Source organism: Rana temporaria, chromosome 2, assembly GCF_905171775.1.
Source record: "Rana temporaria chromosome 2, aRanTem1.1, whole genome shotgun sequence".
In the NCBI taxonomy this organism is placed as follows: domain Eukaryota; kingdom Metazoa; phylum Chordata; class Amphibia; order Anura; family Ranidae; genus Rana; species Rana temporaria.
Window position 1 is genome coordinate 466538596 of NC_053490.1, and position 23433 is coordinate 466562028.

The 23433-nt window shown below is 41.1% G+C and overlaps 1 protein-coding gene across 2 annotated transcripts in view; it reads left to right on the plus strand.

Moving 5' to 3' along the window:
• FANCB (FA complementation group B) overlaps positions 1–22864 on the plus strand; it is a 63834-nt gene extending 40970 nt beyond the window's left edge. For both annotated transcript variants that reach the window (XM_040338675.1, XM_040338676.1), the window contains exons 4-9: positions 1890–1976; positions 4268–4396; positions 11240–11403; positions 14011–14459; positions 15873–16116; positions 22360–22864. In XM_040338675.1, the coding sequence (XP_040194609.1) occupies positions 1890–1976; positions 4268–4396; positions 11240–11403; positions 14011–14459; positions 15873–16116; positions 22360–22771 (1485 nt within the window). In that variant the 3' untranslated portion in view covers positions 22772–22864. The remainder of the gene's footprint in view (positions 1–1889; positions 1977–4267; positions 4397–11239; positions 11404–14010; positions 14460–15872; positions 16117–22359) is intronic.
• The last annotated feature ends 569 nt before the right edge of the window (positions 22865–23433 follow it).

A 23433-nucleotide genomic window follows, 5' to 3' on the forward strand; every position in this document is an offset into this window, starting at 1 on the left:
ATGAACAGCTGGGAGTGTCAATACAAAGTTAATTACACCCCCAGATTGGTTTGCATATCCCAATAGATTCGGACATGAATCGGATCGCATTGGGTGTAAACACCCATGCGATCCTATTCTGGTGTGGACCAAAAAAGGGTCCCGCTCGATATCATTTCGAATGCGATGCAAATTCAGCCATATACTGTAATCTGTATGGCTGAATTTGCATCGCACAGCCATTGCATGTGATTTGCACAGCAGTGTGGGGTGAATCATATGTGATCTCACACAGTGCACCAGTGTGTACCCAGCCTTAGGGATGGTTCTGTGTGTCTTCATTTTGTATTCTCCACCAAGGGGTGGCATCCATTAGTGTTGACGGTTCTACAATATATATATAATGATTTATTTTTTATTTTTTTAACTATTATTTTATTTGTTTTGCTTTTACGAAAATAAAGTTCCACATAATGATGAAGATATCCCATCATCTCTTACCATCTACTTGTCCTACAACACATATGCGTAAAAACTACCTTAGCAGGAGATTTTCCTCCAAATTGTTCAGAAAGCTAGGACTGCAATAATCGGATTCCAGATGAAGTCTTTACCCTAACACCCCCTTCCCCCAAAAGTAAGAATGATCCACGCTAGAGGTATGCATTGGGATAGAAATATTCTCTACGCTGGTTTCCAATGGGCAGTGGTTTGGAGTAAAGATACAATAATAACATGATAACCCTGGTACAATAGTCAAAGAATTTGATATTGCATAATCAAGATATATTTATATACTATGGAGACGCGCTCCAATGAATTGGCTTCTTTTTATTGTTTCTAGTATGAACTAATCATGTTGTTTTATCTTTATTATTGATACTATGAATTGTTGGAATTTATGCAATGTCAAATTCTTTGACTATTGTACCAGGGTTATTGTGTTATTATTGTATCTGTTATATTTTTACATTATTAAATAACTGACTGTTAATTGTTGTCATGCAATGCTTTCATGTTATATGTTTAGTTCTACTGGATCAGTTACCTGCCATATTCAATTGTCATTGTTAATCTCCTGGGGTGCATGCCTCAATTAAAGTCCCACCTTTGAATTTCTACCTATCACCTCAACCAGGAATATAGCTCCATCCATCCTACTGTTCGGCCCCAGTTCACCAAATTTTCCTCCACTGACTGTATGAGGCTTGGGTTGTAATAGTCTTGCTTTTTTCAGGAAGACTCATTTCCCTTATTGTAATTCTGGATAGCTCCCATAAGTGTGCACTGACTTCTTCTTCTCTAGGTGACTCGAGCATAATATTTTTCAAGCATATGGTCTCAAGGATCAGCTTCCAGCTCTCTCTCTCTCTCTCTCTCTCAAGGCACACTTTGCTAGATCTATAAGTGCTTCCTGAGCTTTTTCAGCATCAAGCTACTATTCTTCAGGTTTGCAGGGCTGCTACATGGTCTCCTGTTCAGGCATTCTCTAGTTCTGCCAATTGGATGTTACAGCCTCATCTGATGTCATCTTTGGGTTTAATTTATTTTTTTCAACAGTTCATTGTCACTTTTATGGGCTTGTCAGCGTTTGTTTGCTGTGTTGCCCACCCCTAAATTGGACTGCTTTTGTATGTCCTGAAGGCTAAAGTCTTCCTGTGTCCATCAATGAATGGGAGAAAAAAAATATTTTTTGTACTCATCCTAAAATCCTTTTGTTGAAGTACGTTAAACACAGGGCCCACCCCTATGTGATTATGGTCATGTTCTTGGTACTGCTTTGCTACAAAATAGAAGCACGCTGGTATTTGGAGGGGTTATTCTGGGCTGGACTGGACTGCATAAAATAAAAACATATACATTTTGACGAGTACAAAAATCATTTTTTTTTTTTTTTATTATTATTTCAGGTTGATGCCAGAGATGAGAAAATCACTGAAAGTCAATATCATGAAAATCATCTTCTAATGGTACAGACTCTTGAAGCAAGATTACAGGTTAGATCACAAGTACATGTTTTATTTCGATGTGCAATTACACTTTGTCCCATATATTTATATTATTTGTATGGTTTGGTACTTAAAGCTGAGTTCTGGCGAAAAAAAAAATGTTTTTAAAGTCAGCAGCTACAAATACTGCAGCTGCTCACTTTTAATATTAGGACAGTTCTCTGACCAGGGCGCCCGCAATGTCCTCACCCGATCTGTCCCTCAGTTCCGGGTGCAGGCGCCGGCATCTTCAGTAAGGGAATCAGGAAGTGAAGCCTTGAGGCTTCACAGCTTGGTTCCTTACTGCACGAGTTGCGCTGCGCATCCTCACTGGTCCCTGCTGTCTTCTGGGACATGAGTGTCTCCCAGAAGACAGCAAGGGGGCGGAGGAGGGGCTGGACATGGCGTAGATCGCCGCGGAATGTATCGCCGGAAGTGGGAGAAAAGCGGAAGTTCAATTTTTGGGGGATCTCCGCTTTAACACTTTCTTTGAAATGTCACCTTGGTGGGTTTTTAAGAATTAAATTCTTACATACACAGTTGTTATCCTGTTACAGTGAGTTTAAAGTGATTGTAAAGTCTTGTTGTTTGTTATTTTTATAGAAAAAAAAAAAAATGTTATACTTGCCTGCTTTGTTGCAGTGGATTTGCACAGAGCAGACCGAATCCGCCTTTTCTCTGGTCTCTCCTGTTGCGTGACCCCACAGCAAACAATTTATTATGGAAACAAGAAGTCACAGCTTCTTGTTTCCATTCAGGCACAACGCCCCGCCCCCTCTCTACTGATTAGCTACCTGACTTTGATTGACAGCAGTGGGAGCCAATGGCACCACTGCTGTGTCTCAGCTAATCAGGAGGGAGAATCTCGGACGGCTGAGACATTTGTTGGCGCTAAATAAATCCTCTATTGTAATAATAATAATCCACAAAATATGGTGTGTGTGTGTGTGTATGTAATATATATATAATTGAAAATTGATCAGTCATTCCTTGAGACCCTTAAAATGTCAGCAGCATACAAATACCCCCCAAATTACCCCTTTTGGAAAGCAGATAGTCTGAGGCATTTAGTAAGGGACATGGCAAGTTTTTTGAAATTAGTAAAAAAAAAATGGAAAATTAAGAAATTAAATAAATATAAAAATATACTACTCTGGGCTGATCAGGGATTTATTTAATTTTTTAACACTTTGATTGCTGGTACAATGAAGATCATTGTACCAGCAATGCTTTCAACTGTCATGAATGGGTTAAGTTCATAACAGCTGTGAATACTAGTGATCTGTGTTTGGCTACAGCTAATCACATAGTACAGGGTGCTGTAATTGGCCTAGGTACCATGTGATAGCTCTGAGCCGATCTCAGGTCACTGGCAAAGGAAGAAAAGCTGTTATGAATCATATTGATATGCATAGCAATCACATGATCACCAGGCCCCAAGTATTGGGGCGAGATGTGCTCTATTTCTGACAGCACCAGAATACAGAGTGTAAACTTGGGAGACTGACTTTGCGGACTTGGCATTGATCTGTTATGTGTGGAATAGGTTATTGCGCAAAGTCTATATAGCACTATAAAATATGTGGTCAAATACTTGTAATAGCAAAATAGTAATACCAAATAGTGGAAAAGGCGTGAATTAAATCAAATATCAAAACATAAAATAAAGTCCATAGGTGAGGTGGCAATCAAACAAATATCAAAGCATAAAATAAAGTCCATAAGTGAAGTGACATTCAATGGCTGCTAAAAGAGAAGAGATGTCCACCAATCCAAAAGAGGAGGGGGGGGGGGATTGTAATAATACACACAGAAACGTCAATCTGGTCTCCCAGAACTCTCACCTCCAAACTGAATATTATGGGCAGTACGATATAAGATGTCTCCACCTGCATAAACAATTCCTCCTACACACTCTAATGGTGCCTCTCCGTCCGGATGACAAAGCAGCCTATTACCAGTATTTGACCACATATTTTATAGTGCTATATAGACTTTGAGCAATAACCTATTCCACACATTCTCTATTTTGCTGTTTTGTAAACACTACCAGTTGTTGCTGCAAGTTAACCACTGTTTGTTTTGGAAGATATATCTATTCACTATTGAGTAGCGAAAAAAAGACACTACACATCATTGATCTGTTATGGTTCTAGAAGCTGATTGGTTACTATGCACAGCTGTGCCACATTCTGGTGTGCGCCAGTTTTAGTCTATCCCATATTGTCTTGCAGATATGGGGCTCTGTAAATTTCAACATTGTGCCTTCTTACGATGTCTCCCAACTTCTGTGCCTTTAGGCTGGCTTACTATCACTTGAGGAAATGGAAAACCACCTTCAGGTTCAGGATAGAGTGCTCCAGTCATCATGTGAGGCATTTATAAACATGTCCCTGGGCAAGGAGACACCAGTACACTCTGCAGAAGAGGTAAAGTAACAATTACTATTGACTTAAAGCATATGTCAACGCAAAATAAAACAAAGTGCAGTAAATATTAATACATGCAAATTTCTCATTCTTTGTCATCTTAAAGAGGAACTGCAGTCTGCTCACATAATTTGTAATAAAAACATCTTGGCTATTCTGAAGCTTCTCTCCAACCACTTTGCATATTATTTTATATATACTGTGATTCTGTACTTGCCAAATATGCTACAGAAATCTCCCTCGACTGAGTCTGTCTGCAACCATTTTAACTGTGGGCAGCTGAAGCTGATTCCTGTTCACTTCCTGGATTTACACAAACACAGAAGCACACCTCCAGCTCTGCAGCTCTCATTGGCCCTCTTATGACTCATACCCCCCCTCCCTTCCTGGCAAACTCACAAGAGTGAGAGAGAGCTGTGCATGATGTCATAAGCCTAGGCTTTTTACCAGACAAACAGGAACTGAGCTGTAGAATTTACTGGCAGAAAAAAAAAAGATTTACCATTCAAAGTTAAAAGGGCAGAAGATTTAATAGATGGAAAGTTAAAGAAAAAAAGACTGAAGTTCCGCTTCAAAGACCCTGCAAGTAAAAAAAAAAAAAAAAAAGCTGCTGATTTTCTCAGCAAAGCCAGAGCTGTCCTGTGTCCTCCACTCACTTGCTACACTATCTCCCAGTTCTTATCTTGGACTACAGAATAATTAGTTCTCAAGTTGTGGAAAGCTAGTAGGTAGTTTAGCAAAAGACACTGGGCAGGGTTGACAGCACTCAGTCCACAAAAAAAACTGTGCATTTCTGGCAGATAAACAGGTATTTTTTGCACTTATTAAACAGATATAACAAAATGCTTCAAATTGTATTTAAAACAGACCAAGGCAGGCAAATATGAGAAGGTCATGCTTAGGTATTACATAAACTTCAAATTTAAAACTTTTCCCTGGCAGTGGGGCTGTGCCTGCACTGCAAAGGTTAATTGTTGGTTTTTGTCTAGGGGAGAAATGAAGGGAGATTTACCGCATTTATCGGCGTATAACACGCACCCTCAGACCCGGTTCACACTGGGGTGACACGACAGGCGGCTCAGCCGCCTGACGTGTCGCGTCCCATGCAATGCTATGGAACCGTTCTAATAGGAGCGACGCAAGTCGCTCCGACTTAGAAAAAAGGTTCCTGTAGTATTTCGGGGGCGGCTCTGGGCGATCTACATTGACTTCTATACAGAAGTCGTTTTGCGAATCGCCTCTGAAGTCGTCCTCAGGACGACTTGCAGAGTCCCCCCCCGAAGTCGTGCCGCCTATGTGTGAACCGACTCTAACTTTAAGAGGGAAGGTTCAGGAAAAAAACTTTTCACAGCCCCCTGCGTATAACACGCAGGCACAGTTTACCCTCTATTTTCAGGGTAAAAAAGTGAGTGTTATACGCCAATAAATACAGGGGTAATCTATCTGATTTACGATCTGCCGGCGCAAGTTTTAGAGGCTAGTGCTGTATTCAGAAAGCACTTACCTCAAAACTTGCGGCGGCGTATCGTAAATCCCCCGGCGGAATTAAAATTCCGCGGCTAGGGGGCATCTACAATTTAAATCAGGCGCGTCCCTGCGCCGATCCAACAGCGCATGCGCCGTCCGCGATTTTTCCCAGCGTGCATTGCTCCAAATGATGTCGCTAGGACATCATTGGTTTCGGCGTTAGCGTAACTTGCGTCCGGCCGTATTCTGAATCAACGTAAAACGTAAACAACGTAAAAATTCAAAACTCGGCGCGGGAACGACGGCCATACTTAACATAGGATACGCCTCACATAGCAGGGGTAACTATACGCCGGAAAAAGCCGAACGCAAGCGACATAAAAGAATCGGCGTAAATGCTCATTAGCATATTCGACGCGTAAAAGACACGGAAGTGCCACCTAGCGGCCGGCCTGGAATTTCAGCCTAAGATCCGACGGTGTAAGTCACTTACACCTGTCGGATCTTAGGCATATCTATGCGGAACCTGATTCTATGAATCAGTCGCATAGATACGACCGGCCGGCCTTAGAGATACGACGGCGTATCAGGAGATACGCCGTCGTATCTCCTATCTGAATCTGAGCCCCGGTCTAGATGTGAGGACGCCAGGAACAGTTCATTGATGGAATGTGGAGGTGTGCTGTTTGCCAGTGGTTAGGAGGATCCGGTGAGTAACAGGCTTTTTTGTCCAGATTGGGCTTTAACCACTTGGGATCCGCCTGCCGTCAATTGACGGCTACAGTGCGGATCCCAATCTCCAAACTGCCGTCAATTGACGTCCGCCCCTTAGGGCGGTCCCCGCGCGCGCTGCAGAGCGCGCTGCGGGGAAAATCTGTGTTGGCCGTGTCCCTCGGACACAGCCAATTACAGATCGCCGCGAACGGCCAATCAGAGTGGCCGTTCGCGAGGCGATCTGTGCGGCCAATGAGAGAGGATCTCATATGTAAACATATGAGATCATCTCTCATTGCCGTTTTACACAGAGACAGCGGTGCTGTCTCTGGAGAGGAGACGGATCTGTGTCTCTTGCACATAGAGACACAGATCGTCCCCCCCCCCCCCCCAGTCACCCCCCCTCCACCTACAGTTAGAACACTAAGCAGGGATACATTTAACCCCTTCCTCACCCCCTAGTGTTAACCCCTTCAATGCCAGTCACATTTATACTGTAATTAGTGCATATTTATAGCACTGATCGCAGTATAAATGTGAATGGCGCCAAAAATGTGTCAAAAGTGTCCGATGTGTCTGCCATAACGTCGCAGTCCCATTAAAAATCGCAGATCGCCGCCATTTCTAGTAAAAAAAAATAATTAAAAAAAAATAATTCTGTCCCCTATTTTGTAAGCGCTATAACTTTTGCGCAAACCAGTCGCTTATTGCGATTTTTTTTTTTTTTTTTACCAAAAATATGTAGAAGAATACGTATCGGCCTAAACTGAGAAGTAAAAAAATATTGTATTTTTTTCAAAATTGTCTCACTTTTTTGTTTATAGCGCAAAAAATAAAAACCGCACAGGCGATCAAATACCACCAAAAGAAAGCTCTACTTGTGGGGAAAAAAGGACGTCAATTTTGTTTGGGAGCCACGTCGCACGACCGCGCAATTGTTAGTTAAAGCGATGCAGTGCCGAAAGCTGAAATTTCACCTGGGCAGGAGGGGGGTATATGTGCCCAGTAAGCAAGTGGTTAAAGATCCTTTGAAAGCCTAACCTATATAAAATTAATCACCTTTAAAGTGTATGTCTGGGGCGGAAAAAAACACATGCAGTACATCTCTGCACTAAATGCAATATATTTTCTATGTTGTATCTCTTTTACCACTTGACCTCCAGAAGATTTACCCCCCCTTCATGACCAGTCCATTTTTTTGCAAATTTGACACTGCATTATTTTACTGACAATTGAGCAACACTGTACCCAAATAAAATGTATGTCCTTGTCTTTCCACCACAAATAGAGCTTTCTTTTGGTGGTGTTTGATCACCTCTGCGTTTTTTTTTTTTTGTTTTTTTTTCGGTATAAAAAAAGATTGACAATATTTTTATTTTCTGCTTTAAAACATATCCAATAAAAAAATTAATCATAAATTTAGGTCAATATGTATTCTGCTATGTATCCTAATAAGCGTACAGTAAAACCTTGGTTTGCGAGCATAATTCGTTCCAGAAACATGCTTGTAATCCAAAGCACTTGAATATCAAAGCATTTTTTTTACAGGGTATAAAAGAGAAGAGCGGCACCTCTAAGTGTAGCAATAAGTTGCTAAATGTTGTACCTTCTTTAAATGTAACCATATTACTACACTTAGAGGCGCCTCTTTTCTTTTTTATACTCAGTTGTGACATGACGCTACTCTTATATCAAGACATCGCTTGTATATCAAGGCAAAAGTTATTAAACCATTTTGCTCATCTTGCAAGACGCTCTCAAACCAAGTTACTCTCAAACTAAGGTTTTACTGTATTCTGATTGGTTTGAGCAAAAGTTATAGCGTCTACAAACTCTGGGTAATTTTTTTTTTATAGTAATGGCAGTGATCAACGACTTATAGCAGGACTGTGATGTGGTGAAAATACTGACACTTTTGGGGAACCAGTGACACTAATACAGTGATCAGGGCTAAAAATATGCACTGTCACTTTACTAATGACACTGACTGGAAAGGGGTTTCAAATATCGGGGCGATCAAAGGGTTAAATGTGTGCTTAGCCAGTGTTTCAATATACTGCATGAGGTGCTTCTACTAGGGGAAGAGATGGAATTTATTCCCTGCTTTGCAGGGACAGAAACTCAACCTTCCCCCCGTCAGAACGGCAATCTGCCTTGTTTACATAGCTTGCAGTTCTATCTCTCTCCCCGATGATTGGCGGGTGGTGGGGGACATTGAGTACTCGACACCCGCTGAGTTGATTTATTTCCCAACAAAACAACCTTGCTATCCAAGTGCCTACTCACACACTGTGTTGTAGGTAAAGGCCTCTTGGGAGATGTACAATAGTTTTTGGGGGGGATTGTGATCTTTACATCAAGGACTTGACATGACATCCATTTCAGTCAGATTGTGCATACATGTGCTGAACAATTCAATCAGTTAAGCAATAACAGTATAGCAGTCCTCAGCACTGGAACTAAAGCCTACTAAAGAGTAGCAGATGCAAGAAGCGTTTTCATGGTTCACGTGGCTTGGGTGGCTGTGATGTAATGCATTGAGAGAGGCCATCTTGGGTGGTTGTCAGTTTCTGGGCTTCATGATGATATCCAATCTTTGGTGCGCACAGCAATGAGCTAAGCTGCAACCCGTTGATCAGTAAAGAGCTCTTTTATGTGAAACTGATTCCCACTGCAGCATCTGTGTTTTAAATATAACAAAGTGAGCAATTTTATCAGCTGCATCTTGTGAGATGAGAGCTAGTACATTGAGGAGCTGTAGTTGTACTATAGTTCTGTTTAACGCTGCATTCACACATGATCTAGGCTGCTCTGAGGAGGGGGGTGCACCCCCGAAACGCGTTAGTTGAACCCTGTGTTCTGTGCATGTCAATGCACTGTGTTTATAGCCTTTTGTCAGTTGCATTTTGTGAGTACCCACTTTTAAAAAAAAAATTATATTTATTAAATTATCTCTGGTAGTACACTAGGTGTGCGCGCCTTCCATTTCTGTTTTTCTGAAAGTAGCCTTATGCCGCGTACACACGATCGCAGTTTCCGACAACAAAACCGTGGATTTTGTTCCGACGAACTTTGGCTCAAACTTGTGTTGCATACACACAGTCACACAAATGTTGTTGGAAATTCTGAACGTCAAGAACGCGGTAAAGTACAACACTACGACGAGCCGAGAAACATGTCATTGATTCCGATCATGCTTAGGATTGTTGTGCCTCGGAATTGCATACAGATGATCGGAATTTCCAACAAGAACTTTTCCCGTCGGAAAATTTGAGAACCAGCTCTCAAATTTTTGCTGTTGGAAATTCCGACAGAAAATGTCCGATGGGGCCTACACGCGGTCAGAATTTCTGACCAAAAGCTTACATCAAACTTTTCTTGTCGGAAATTCCGATCATGTGTACGCGGCATAAGTGTCATTTCTCTCCAGTGCTTCATTCCTCTGTTATCAGCATGAGTACCTTCTGAGAAGTTTTCCTGACACGAGATACATTTGTGTGTGTGTGGGGGGGGGGGCTCAGAATGAAGCTTGCCTATTCAGAACACAATTCTTCTGCTGTTTGAAGGAGGGTGTGTTGCTTTCCTCCAACCAGCTCTCACACACTGTAACTGCAGTCTCTCTGCCCCCTCATCTGTGCTCCTGACAGATGAAGGAAGATTTTGAGCAAAGAAGACTGCAGATAAACAAGTAAGGCCTCGTACACACGACAGAGGAACTCGACGTGCCAAACACATCGAGTTCCTCGTCGAGTTCAGGGATGAAGCCGCCGAGGAGCTCGGCGGGCCGCCTTCTCCCATAGAACAACAAGAAAATAGAGAACATGTTCTCTATTTTCTCGACGAGTTCCTCGGCGGCTCCATCGGGCCAAAAGTGTACAGACGACAGAGTTTCTCGGCAGAATCCGGCTCTGACCGAGTTTCTCGCTGAATTCTGCCGAGAAACTCTGTCGTGTGTACGAGGCCTTAAACCTATGTAGGAGGATTTGTTTAATCTCTGTGTATCACCTAAGGCTATTCACTTTACTGGGTATATGTGAGGGTTTACAACCACTTTAATTCCAAAAATGTAATGTATTACAGCTTACCATTCATTAGATGTGATGGTTGCATTAGTTTTCTTTTTTGTAGGCTTTTTCCCCCTCTGTTTTTACCCGGTGATCTGGCCAGGAAACACTTTCTGTATTAAAGTGTCCCCACACTGGATGGAGGAGCTCAGGGCAGTATTGTCACTCGTGGGGAGGGAAGTATTAGTTCTAGCAGATTTAGATACACTAACAACTTGAAGCCAAACTCTAGCTCATACTTTGTAATCCATTACAGCAAACAGTTTTGTTCCTGGGATAGGGGTTTTACATAAATAAAAGCTGACCATTGTCGGCACCCCTGTCAGTGGTAAATGGTTTGTCTCAACCATGTAACTGATGCATCTCCAGGACAGCTTATTCTTTTGAAAAACGACACTTACTGGCTGAATCACCAGGTGAAAATAAAGGAAAGGAAGCCTAAAAAATAAAACTAATGCAGCCATCACATCTAAGAATTGGTAGGCTGCGGTATAATTTTTGCTTTTGGGGTTTAATGCCGCTTTAATTTTGGTAGAAATCCAAAGTCAGTTTTAACATACACAGAAAATCCTATGTTTTGTGCTTTCTCCTTTTTAAGGAAAATTTGGTTTCCCTGTGGGATGATACAGAAAAGAGCAATTACCCTTCTTCTGGAAATCATTTTTCTTCTGTAGATCCAGAAAACGTGGTTGAGAAAGTTTGGCATCGGGTGGTTGATGACTTTCTGGTGATTGGTGTAAAAGTGAAAGATTGCGCCGACTTGTAAGTAATGTTACCAAAGTATTCGTGCATCTTTTCAGTAAAGGTATTGTTAACCACTTGCTGACCGGGCCTTTTTCTGACATTTGTTGCTGACAAGATCTAATTTTTATTTTTTGCTTGACAATTACTTAGAACCCCCAAATATATATATATATATATATATATATATATATATATATATATATATATATATATATATATATATATATATTATTTTTTTTTAGCAGAGACCCTAGTGAATAACTTTTTGCGCAACGGTTTTTCAAATGTAATTTTTTTTTAGAAAAAGATTTTAATGAATTTTAAAAAAGAAACACTAAATTTAGCCCAATTTGTATAATGTGAAAAATCATGTTACACAGAGAAAACAGATATTGAACATGTCATGCTTTAAAATTGCGTGCGCTCGTGAAATGGCACCAAACTACGGTACCTAAAAATCTCCATAGGCAACACTTTAAACATTTCTACAGGTTACCAGTTTAGAGTTACAGAGGTGGTCTAGTGCTAGAATTATTGCTCTTGCTCAGACATTCGCTGTGATACCTTGCATGTCTGGTGCAAACACTGTTAACATATGTGGGCGTGACCTATGTATGCATTCCCGAGCACGCAGGGATGGGGGCGCTTTATTACATTTTTATAATCTTTACACTGTCCCTTTTAAAAAATAAAAATCAATGTGATTACTTTTATTGCAATAGCAAGGAATTTAAACACCCCCTTCGATAACAATACAGCATGACAAGTCCTCCGTATGGAGATCTGGGGTTTAAAAGACCCCAAATCTCTCCTCTACCCATAAAAGCAAAAGATTCACTATTTTTTTTTTTTTTTTATCTTCTGCTTTAAGGAGAAAAAAATAAACATGATTACTGTATATACTCGAGTATAAGCTGAGTTTTTCAGCAAATTTTTTTGTGCTGAAAATGCCCCCTCGGCTTATACTCGAGTCACCTTTTTGCGCCTGATCTCCCGGACTTTGAGGACCCAGTACCAGCCGGCAATGCTGTATCTTGGCCTAGGCCAACAAGGCCCAGGCCAGCACTTTGCAGGGGGGCAGCATGAAAAGAGTGTAGCGCCAGTCTTATGAGATGGATTGGGCCGCAAAGACAAACCGGTCTGGCGCTCCCATAAAGCGGCCGCACTGCTGCCAGTATGATAGGGTTGGTGTAGACCCAAGGGACACTGACATGATCACCTATACCTGGCAGGTAGGTATTAGTACTCTTCTGCAATGGTTTGCTTGTGTTAGTTGTAATTAAGAAATCTTAATTTTATTTCTGTGGATTTCTGAAAAATAAACAGATGGATTTATTTGTTCCTGCCCCCAATCCTTCCTTTGCTCACTGCCGTGACCACATACCTTCATCACTTTATACCTTCATCACCGTGCTATATGTTTTCTGCTGCACCACTGGCATGGTTATATCCTCTTAGTCCTCCATAAATTTAGCAGAAATTTGTGCTTGAAGAAAAACTATAGGCAACACTTGTTTTGCCATTTTGGATAGAGTATCTCTCATCTGTTATGTATACCATCATAGTATTGTGTGGATAAGCTGTTTCTACACCATGTGACCCATTTCACTGATATGTTTCTTTGTATTTTTGTTCATGTCATTTATGTTTAAAACTGTTAAAACTTATAAAAACTATTGAAACGAAAAAAGGAATAGAGGAAAAATATTGGGGAAACTAGTTCTGGTGACCTGGGGGTCCCGAAGGAATGCCTTTTAATTTTGCATGGGATTTCCTCTCACTTGAGACAGGAAATATAAGGTAAATCTTCCCAATAGGGCATATATGGCGGGATAAAAACATCTTACAGGGTTTATATCCCTCCCTGGTTCTATCCAAAATAGGGGGGGGGGGGGGGTTGTCTATAGTTCTACTTTAACCATAAGTGATGTTCCTAGAATTCATGCCCTCACTCTTGTGGGCGAGGCAATACCTATTGTGTGTAGCTCAGCCATCATTTGTATGTAGGCCCACCAAGTACTTGTATTTATGTTTGTATGTGTGGGGCTTTTAAATATTTTTGAGGAGTATAGTCATCATATTTAACTTTTTTTTTTTTTTACCTAACTTTATTGACATCACAGAGGGTTTGTTTTAAAGCAACTTTACTTCTTACTCAGAGTTTTTTCACTAGATTTGTTGTAAAATACATGCTATATGAATGCATCATTGAGGCCAAGGAGACACAGCCCACAATCCAGCACTTTTTTTACAGAAAACTCATTTGCTCATTGCAGATTGTGGGGTTTGCCCCCAAAGTTCATATAATCCCGCTGTATCTTGGTGTTTACCTGCGTCGTCTTTGTAAGAAAGAAAAATGTCCTCGCTGTCTATCAGATTTTAGTTCTTTTTCTATCCTGTTGCCAGACAACAGAGGGCAAACCAGTCATTTTTATTTTCTTCCTGCGTTTTTAAAACACACCCCAAATTACTGAATAAAACATTTATTTTATGGTCTGGCTGATCTACAGGTAGAAACAGCTTCTGGAGACTAAGTGAATCTTGTTAACTTTTCAGATTTTCTTCAGTATTATCTGCACTGTATGATGTGTTTTTTTTACGGTACTGTTTTGTTGCTTTTCACAGATCACTGAGTGACATTGGCTTATCTCTTATAATGGATCAAGAAATAGCTTTACCCTCCCCAGTTACCAAGTGTCAGACTAATGTGCTAAAATTGGCCATCAGCTGTTCCCCTGGTTCCAGTACTCTGTACCAACCAGAACCAATAGCAAAGAAACAAAGGCTTGACTACAATAGCAAGGACATTCTTACAGGGAATTGCTCGCAGAGACCCGGCCCTCCATCCTATCAAAATGATTTGGAGCACACAGTTACTGCTGTCACCGAGCTGTCTTCAGTGTTGGCACTTAATAACACTAGTTGTGCCGTGCTGCTGCATGCCAGAAGGAAAAATCAACCTGACTGTTTACTTAGAAGTGAGAAGCTGAGCATGCCATGTGGGAGAATTCCTTTAAGCCTTGAAGATGTTTTAAAAGGAAAACATACAATAAATGTATTTGAACACTGTCAAGGTAAATTTATAATATTCTAGAGAACCTTTGCTGAATTATTCAATGCAGCCAAAACACAAAGGCTTTCTTTATTATTATTCACAAGTTTGAACTGCAAGTGCTAAAAACTTTTACGTTTTCAGATAGTGAACTTATCTGAACCAAAACTCGGTGTTTAAATAATAAAGTAGAAATACAACATTTTATAAGATACTTTAGTTTACAGTGTTTCATACGATAAGTTATTATGGTCAAAGAAGAATTATGTCAAGCACTATTTGTATTTAAATTCAAATATTCCAAAGCAAATATAATAACCTAAACACTACATGAAAAAGAAGTTCCAATTTAAAGTTTCTACAAACAATTGCAATTGTTAATTGCATTATCCTAATTGCCATCGAAGATATGTGTCAGTTATAAAAGAAATGGGTCAGTTAGAACTTTGATGTCCATTTGCCAAGGAACATAAGGCAGTTCAGTAGAAGTCAGATAGTACGTTAATTGCGAGTGCAGTGGTCAAAATTAACCACTTGCTAACCTCCTAACGTACATGTATTGTGGTGGCAGGTTGGCTTTATTGCGTGAAATCGTGTACCTGTATGTCATTCTGTGCAACAGCCACTAGAGGGCGGCACAATCACACACTAATTGGACAGACGGGGAGCCAATCATCGTTCCCGAGAGAGGCAGAATGTAAACAAGGCAGATTGCCATTTTCTCCCCTGTCAGAATGGCGATCTTGTGTTCCTGCTAAGCAGGAACACACATCTCTGCCTTCCCCCAGTCAAAACGACCCCCACACATTTAGGAAGCACCCCCTAGGGACACATTTAACTCTTTGATCTCCCCTGATAACCTTTTCCCTGCCAGTGTCATTAGTATAGTAACAGTGCATATTTTTAGCTCTGATCACTGTAATAGTGTCACTTGTCCCCAAAAAAGTGTCAGGTGTCCGATTTGCCCACTGCAATGTTCATGCATTGTATGAACAGATGGTCAGGTATTTCTCCCCCTGACAGGACCGGGAGCTGTGGTCCTCCTATTGCTCTGTAACGAGCGATCGAGGGGGCCCGGCGGTAATCGCACCCGCCGGGCACACGCGTCGGGATCAGGGACGAGCGGGGGGCACGCACCCCTAGTGGCCGCTTCGCGAGGTGACGTAGAGCTACATGCTCTTAACGCAGGGAAGCCGACCTGCCGCCGGCGGCTGGTCGGCAAGTAGTTAAAGTGTGTTGCTAATCAATGAAAGTGCAAACAAACCCTTGGTAAACTATCACATTCTTAAAACAGATAATATTATTACATATCATGTCTTCCATCAAAAATCCACAAAAAGCTTGGCCTGACTGGTTATACCACAAAGAAATACAGGAAGAAAACGCATAACAAGGTTTATTCTGAGACATTTTTTTTTTTTTTTTTTTTATGTAGAATTGAAGAGTCTGGAAGATGTTTTTGCGCTTCTGTCAGTTTTCCAGAGGTGTGTGCTGCACATTGTGTCTCCTGACTGCACATTGACATCACTAAGAGTCTGGCTGCAGAACCACATGTATGCAGAGCCACTTAATCTCATGCCTGAACTTATAATGTGCACAAGACCTGGATCCCTATATGGAACTCTCTTTTCTTGGAGTGCAAAGAACCCTTGTGAAGGAAAGCTGACTATATTCTATAGGTATTTTTAACATAATTATGTCTACAAAACTGTATGTAAGTTGCCTTTTTGTACAAAGAGGTAAGTTTCAGAAAAAACTGGGGTATCAATTTTGCCTTGGTTGTTAAAGTGGTTGTAAACCCACTTTGATTTTTTTTTTAAAACTAACACCTGCAAGACAAAGCTAGTATGCATAGCAATACTCACCTGAGATCGCAGCCCTTGCTGCAGTGCCCATACATAGCACCAGCCGGCAACATTACTCCCGTGGGTTACTTCCGGGTATGCGCGCAGAAGCCAACGGTAACGGCACGCTCGCTAAAGCACATACGCACCTTTGCTTCAGATGACATCGGCACATGCAAGGGACAGGGGATATCTCCTAAACCGTGCAGGTTTAGGAGATATCCTGAGTAGCTACAGGTAAGGCTTTTTTATAGGCTTACCTGTAGCAAAAAGTGGTCTGTAAGGGTTTACAACCTTTAAAGCTTGCTTTGTCTGAAGGAGACTTAGACATTTTTGGAAAAGGGCTATACTAGTTAGTGTTTAATATATTGGAATCTGTAAAGGCCATGAATAGGGATGACCTACTTCCTGATAGGCCATCTTGCATAGATAGATCTTTTTCCACAATGGCTCCCTTTGTGACCACTTATTCTTTACAACATAGGAGCATTAAGCAGATAATTTCTGGACATTGGCATATCGTGAATACGATGGAGGTTTGAAGGCAATGTTGCCTGCTAGACTACAGGTGATTTTTAAAGGGGCTCCTTCAATAAGGAGTGGCCCCTAATATTCTGAATTCGCCCACTAATAAAATCTGTTTTTTTTCCATCAATAAACTTGGTTTTATCAGTGTAAGGTGTGTTATCTGAGTGGTTGTACTCGTAGAAGAACCACCAGCTTTATTTCCACAAGTACACTGATACAATATGCGATTAAACCGTTTATTACTAGCTCCACAGTGGGGATCTACTTATTGCAGTGCCCCTGTGGCCTTCAATATGTAGGGAGGACTAGACACCACCTACAGGTTCATCTTAACAAGCATATCACCAATATCAAAACTGGATTTAAAAATCACTCGGTGTCCAAACACTATTTGCTTCACCCCCTCCAAGACCATTTTTTTGGGCATTGATAAATTGAGTCCCCACTGAAGGGGTAGCTCAGTAGTGAGGGAAATATCTAAATTAAATTGTCCTGGATTCACAAGATCAAGACTTATGTCCCTTATGGGCTGAATATAGTATATGAATATATGATGACGTGAATGCTTTCATAGACAATTTATAATGTCTACAGTGTAAACCTGTTCTGAGTCACATGTGGCCTGATTATCTAGAATATCAATTTAGTTGACTTAATTGATTTTCATCTATATTAACCACTTCCAGACCGATGCATGCCGATATACGTCGGCACTTTGAAGAAGGATATCTTTATTATGGCAGCAGCTAGCTACCATAACCCCAGTATCCTCTTCTTCAGCGGGCAGTCCGGTTTCCGATAAAAGTGGCCTCTGCTGTGGATTTGCAGCAAGATCACTTTTATCGGTGGCGGGAGAGGTGCCCCCCCTCCTGCCGCTCTCCCGTGCCCTCCACCGCTTACCGGAGCCATTGGTAGGGGGTGCCGATCGGGTCCTTTCTCCTGCTTGGTATGGAGACGAGTGAGGGAAGATGGCCTCCACCCGTCTCCATACCATTGCAGGGCGGAAGCGGCGTCAAAACTTCACTTCCGCCCATAGCTCTTAAAGGGCCATTTGTTTTTATTGCATTTTTGTGTAAATATGAGATCTGAGGTAAACAAATTTAGCCAAGGTCAGGGATCATCTAGCCTTCACAGTAGATGCTCTGGTGATTACTTTGTTGACTACATTTTAACTGGTTTATGCATTCCCTCTGATTAGGATCCTCCCTCAACTGCTGTGCAAGATAGGCTAGCGGAAAGGACTCTGGAGCTTCTTCCAAACAGGCCAGACTTACTGGCCAAAGCCCCAATTATCCATCCTGCTTCTACAGTGAATCACTGGTTTTTCCAGCATGGCTGTTGAAACTGAAGTTCTAAATGATAGGGTTATCTCTGACTCACACTTTGTTAATCCCTTTGCTCAAAGAAAGAAAACCCACCTCCTGCAAGACTCACAATCGCACAGCAAAGGCTTTCTTTGCACGGTGCAAAGACAAGAGGCTTATGCCGCATACACACAAATGTTTTTCGGGTTGTAAAAAATTATGTTTTTTTTTTTTATGTCAATAAAAACGATCATGTGTGGGCTCCAGAGCACTTTTCACGATGTAAAAAATGGGCATTAAAAATTTCGAACATGCTCTAATTTTTCACGACGTTTTTAACGTTGTTGTAAAAAATGGTCGTGTGTGGGCTTTAACGACGTGAAAAAAAAGCGCATGCTCAGAAGCAAGTTATGAAACGGGAGCGCTCATTCTGGTAAAACTAGCGTTCGTAATGGAGTAAGCACATTCATCACGCTGTAACAGACTGAAAAGCGCAAATCATCTTTTACTAACACAAAATCAGCAAAAACAGCCCAAAGGGTGGCACCATCTTAATGGAACCTCCCCTTTATAGTGCCATCGTACGTGTTGTTCGTCACCACGCTTTGCTAGAGCATTTTTTTTCACGGTCGTGTGTAGGCAAGGACGTTTTAACGATCGGGTTGAAAAAAAATTCGTTTTTTCTAGACCATTAAAAATTTCATTTTTTACAACCCAAAAAACGGTCGTGTGTACATGGCATAATTCTAAGGGATTGACCAAGCTTCTTACCCTGATTTTCCTTATCATGAACTTTTCTACAGGGATTTGCTCATATAATTCTCCCAATTCAATCACCTGTGTCCTCTTGGGATCTCAGCCTGGTGTTCTGTACTTTTTCAGAGACTCCCCTTTGAACCAATTAGGAAAATTTGTTCAAATTACCTCACCTTTAAGGTTGCCTTCTTGGTCGCCATTACTTCAGTCTGGTGTGTTTCTGAGTCAGCAGCTCTGTCTTGTAAAGATTGTTTTGCACAATGAAAAATGGATTTTGAGTTCAAAACCTTCCTATTTGCCCAAATTTCCACTTTCCACCTCAATGAGAGCATTGTCCTTCCTTCCCTCTGTCCTATCCTAAAAACATTACAAGGAAATTGCCCGAATGTGGTCAGAACTTTCAGGGTCTGTCTGAAAGCTTGTAGAGAGCCTTTTCTTTGTGGCCTACAGCTTGTAGTTCTCAATGAACTGCATGGGCGCTGGTGAGCGCTCTTGTAGTTCTTCGATTCCTCCTCCTATTCAGTAACTGCCTGTATGGGAGGTATTAGCAGACAGTGTACTGAGGGTCTGCAGGATCCAGGCATTGCACCTGCGATCTGCTGTTCATTGGTGCAATGTTTTACAAGCTGCAGAAAATAATAAATGCACATTTTTTGAAAAAAGATTTGCATTTATTATTTTTTTTGTAAAAGGCAATCTTAGCGTTTAAGACATAACAACCTTCTAGCTTAGAAGATGTCATTGTGAACAGCTGCAATCTTAATTAATATGTTCCCAAAAAATTATAAATGCACATTTTATTGTGTTATGGTTTTTTAAAGGGTTTGTGTTTATGGATTAAGTGGCCCTTTTTAAAGTTTTGCTTGACAGCATAAACTTGCAGAAATAGCAAAATGCCTCTTAAGAATTTGCATTAGTCTGAGCTGTTTGTTTACTCCATACTATTCCTAGAAGAGAAAGGTAAACTTCAGAGAAAATTTATGGTAAATAAAAAGATCTTTGTAGTTTGCACGAAAAACTTGTCTGCGATACCTGCCACGCTGAATAATCACCGGTGGATGTCATGCAGAGCTCCTTACCTGCTTCTAAATTCAATAAAACTACTTGAAGTAATCAAAATAATTTGATTTATCTGTATTCAATAAAACATTTGAAATGGAGAAGTTTGCCTAGGCGTTTGAGGGGTTTTTAAATTGTGGTTACACTGTGCTGGGTTTTTAAACAGGCAATAATGCTAAATGGGTATATAAGAGATTCTTTCCCTAGGGAAAAAACACTGCTCTAACACGTAAATAAATATATATTAACCTAATTAAAGAAGCCGCCAGTACCTATTACTCAAGATACCCAAAGTAAAAAAGACATAAAATACAAAAAAGGTACAGCGCAAAAAATATTGAGTGATAATAACCAAATAAGTGAAAAATGGTGACAAATTCAAAAGAATGTGAATAAGATGATATAAAATAAAGGTTTGAAACCAATATTTTATCAATGTAAAAGTCCCAAGTAGTGAAGTGGTTAATAATTTGAAAAAAGAAGGGAGGTGCACTGAAAAAATCTTCTTCCACCAAAAAGGGACACCCAGGTAGTGAGATGTAGTCTCCTTACCGAATCCACTGACCGCTATATCAGCGGTCAGTTAAGGCACAGGGATGATTATAGTCTTCCCAATCAGACTTTCTCCGGCAGGTGAATGGAAAGGGCAGATCCTCAGCAACAGTCCCCAACACATGGAATAATATGGCTCATATATATTGGAAAAATGAACAAAAACACTCCATAGTGAAGTACTGCAAAGATCGCGGGTTTAATAAAGGTTGGGTTGCACTTACAGTTAAGATGTATTAAAACAGCATGGGATAGACAGAAAGTGGCGTTTTGATCCGATCCAGTCCTGTCAGCTGGTCTCCGTGTGTGTGTATCTCCTCGTGAGCGTGATGACGTTCCAGGCAAAATCCGGCCGTTCCCTTTCCATTCACCTGCTGGAGAAAGTCTGATTGGGAAGACTATAATCATCCCTGTGCCTTACTGACCGCTGGATAAATACCCGATGGGGCCTACACACGATTGGTTTGGTCTGATGAAAACGGACCATCAGACTGTTCTCATCGGATTGACCAATCATGTGTACGCGGCATTAGATCCTAGACTCAATTTAGTAGTGTGAGCAGTTGTCGGTTAACTTGACTACAAACACTCTGACTCGTCTCCTTAAAAAATGTTTAGGGTGTTTTTAAGCACATTTTAAGGCTTTTACTTAAAGAGATTGTAAAGTCTTGTTTCCTCCCCCCCCCCCCCTATAAAAATAACAAACATGTTATACTCGCCTGCTCTGTGCAGTGGATTTGCACAGAGTGGCCCAGATCTTCCTCTTCCCGGGTGCCGATACAGCACTCCTTGCCAATCCCTCCTGTTGCGTGCCCCCACAGCAAGCAGTTTGCTACAGGGACACCCAAGCCGAGCTGCAGCTCTGTGTGTCCATTCAGACACAGAGCTACGGTTCAGCCCCGCCCCTCCCTCTCCTGATTGGCTAACTGACTTTGACAGCAGTGGGTGTCAATGACCCCGCTGCTGTGTCTCAGCCAATCAAGTGGGAGAATCTCGGACAACTGAGACACTAGTGGATAGAGATGGGGCTCCAGTAAGTATTAGGGGGGCCGAGGGGGGCTGCTGGACACAGAAGGCTTTTTATCTTAATGCATAGAATGCATTAGGATAAAAAACCTTCTGACTTTACAATCACTTTAATACAAAAAAAAAAGATATACTGTATATGTATATTTTTTTAATCCTGTACTTGTGGGTGACTATTACAATATTAAACACAGATGTTCTGTCATATCCATACTTCAGTGGCCTTTGAATCCTGTGAGGTGTTCATATGTCATAGCTGTCATATTGATCATATGACTGGGAACCACACTGATTAGCTCCCATTTGTTAAAGATACAGCCCAGTCTAACAGCAGTACCCATCTGTGCATCCTGCTCGCTGTCACTTCACTAATGTCTTTTTAACACAGAGCAGCGTGCTGGGGAACGTTAATATACAATTGGGGGGCGGAGGGCTGTGGAGTCGGTAGATAAATGTTTCGACTCCTAAATGTTCCGACAATCTAAATTTAGTAGGAGTCGGAGTTGGAGTCGGTGCATTGTTTGCTGACTCCGACTCCAGGTACCCAAAATTTCCTCTGACTCCGACTCTAGGTACCCATAATTTCCTCCGACTCCACAGCCCTGGACTGTGGTACTGTGATCAGCTATGAGTCTGGAAGTACAGCAGCAGCATAAAAATGATTTTATGTTTTTTAAGATAAAAAAAAACTAATAAGTGCTTGCTGCATGGGTAAGTAAGGAATATTAAATCAAGATATAAAAGTGTTGTGCCCATAGTACAGCTTTAAAAGCTGGGGATGTTGATTTTTTTTTTCATTTCACATGTAATGTTGGTGCTCATATGTTTTTTTTTTTTTTTTTTCTGTTTTTAGAAATGATATTGTTATTCTCCAGTGCCTACACAGTCTCAAATGCCTTCTTCCTCCAACATGTGTGGTAAATGTAATAAGACCGGGCAGTAAGAATAATCTTGCAAGAGACTTGGCGTGCTCTCTGGAGGAGGAGCTGCTCGCCCACAGAAACCTGGTGTCTGCTGCAGAAGCTGAAGTTGAAAGTGAATTGACCTTGAGGTGCTCCACAGACAATAATATCACACACACAATGGAATCGTCTGACAGGAAAGAACAAGCACAAAAGTGCAGAGAAGACCTGGAGATGAAGAAGAAGCAGATCAAGCTGGGGGATCATCTAACTACTAACAGTGAGCTGTACAGGCGCAGTGCACTGTGTGTGGCGCAGCTTCAGATGAACTCAGATTCACTTATATGTAGAATAGCAAAATAATCAAATGTCAATGCTTACATTTTTGTGTAATTACGAATAATTTGGTTGATCTATCGGTTTAATATTGTACCAGTAAAATGTATTTTACACTTACTTGGCTGTGATTTTTCATTGAATGATTTAAAGTAGCATTGTGGCTCTCCATTTAAAATGTGTTGCAGCATTTAATTATAAGCACAGGTTATCTGCATTTATAGTCATTTATTCCCCCTGCAAAGTCCTAAAAATACTTATTGGACCTGCTAGGCCCACTTAATCCAGCTTCATATGAAGGTGTGGCAACTATGCTGCACTGCTCCTTAATTGACACGGTCATGAAGACTGTGCCTACTTGTACTACAGTAGTATGAAAACATTTTTTGTCACTGCCAATTTACAAGCCTGTAGCTTTTCAAATAGCACCTGGCCGCACCTAGGCTTGCCTACTGCTTTCTTAATCGGCAGCAATGTCTCTGTTGCTAAAACCCTTCTACTATGAGCTGCATTTCTGTTCTGTGACTGGGCAGTGAAAAGAAGATGAACTCATCTTGGTCACCATCTAAAATTTTTAGTTTCAGTAGGGAGAGTGGAATCCCTCGTATAGGTGGCAGGCAGAGCTGGGAACACAAATACAGAAATACACTAGAGAAACCAAGAAATATAAGTCTTATTTACCTGTACAA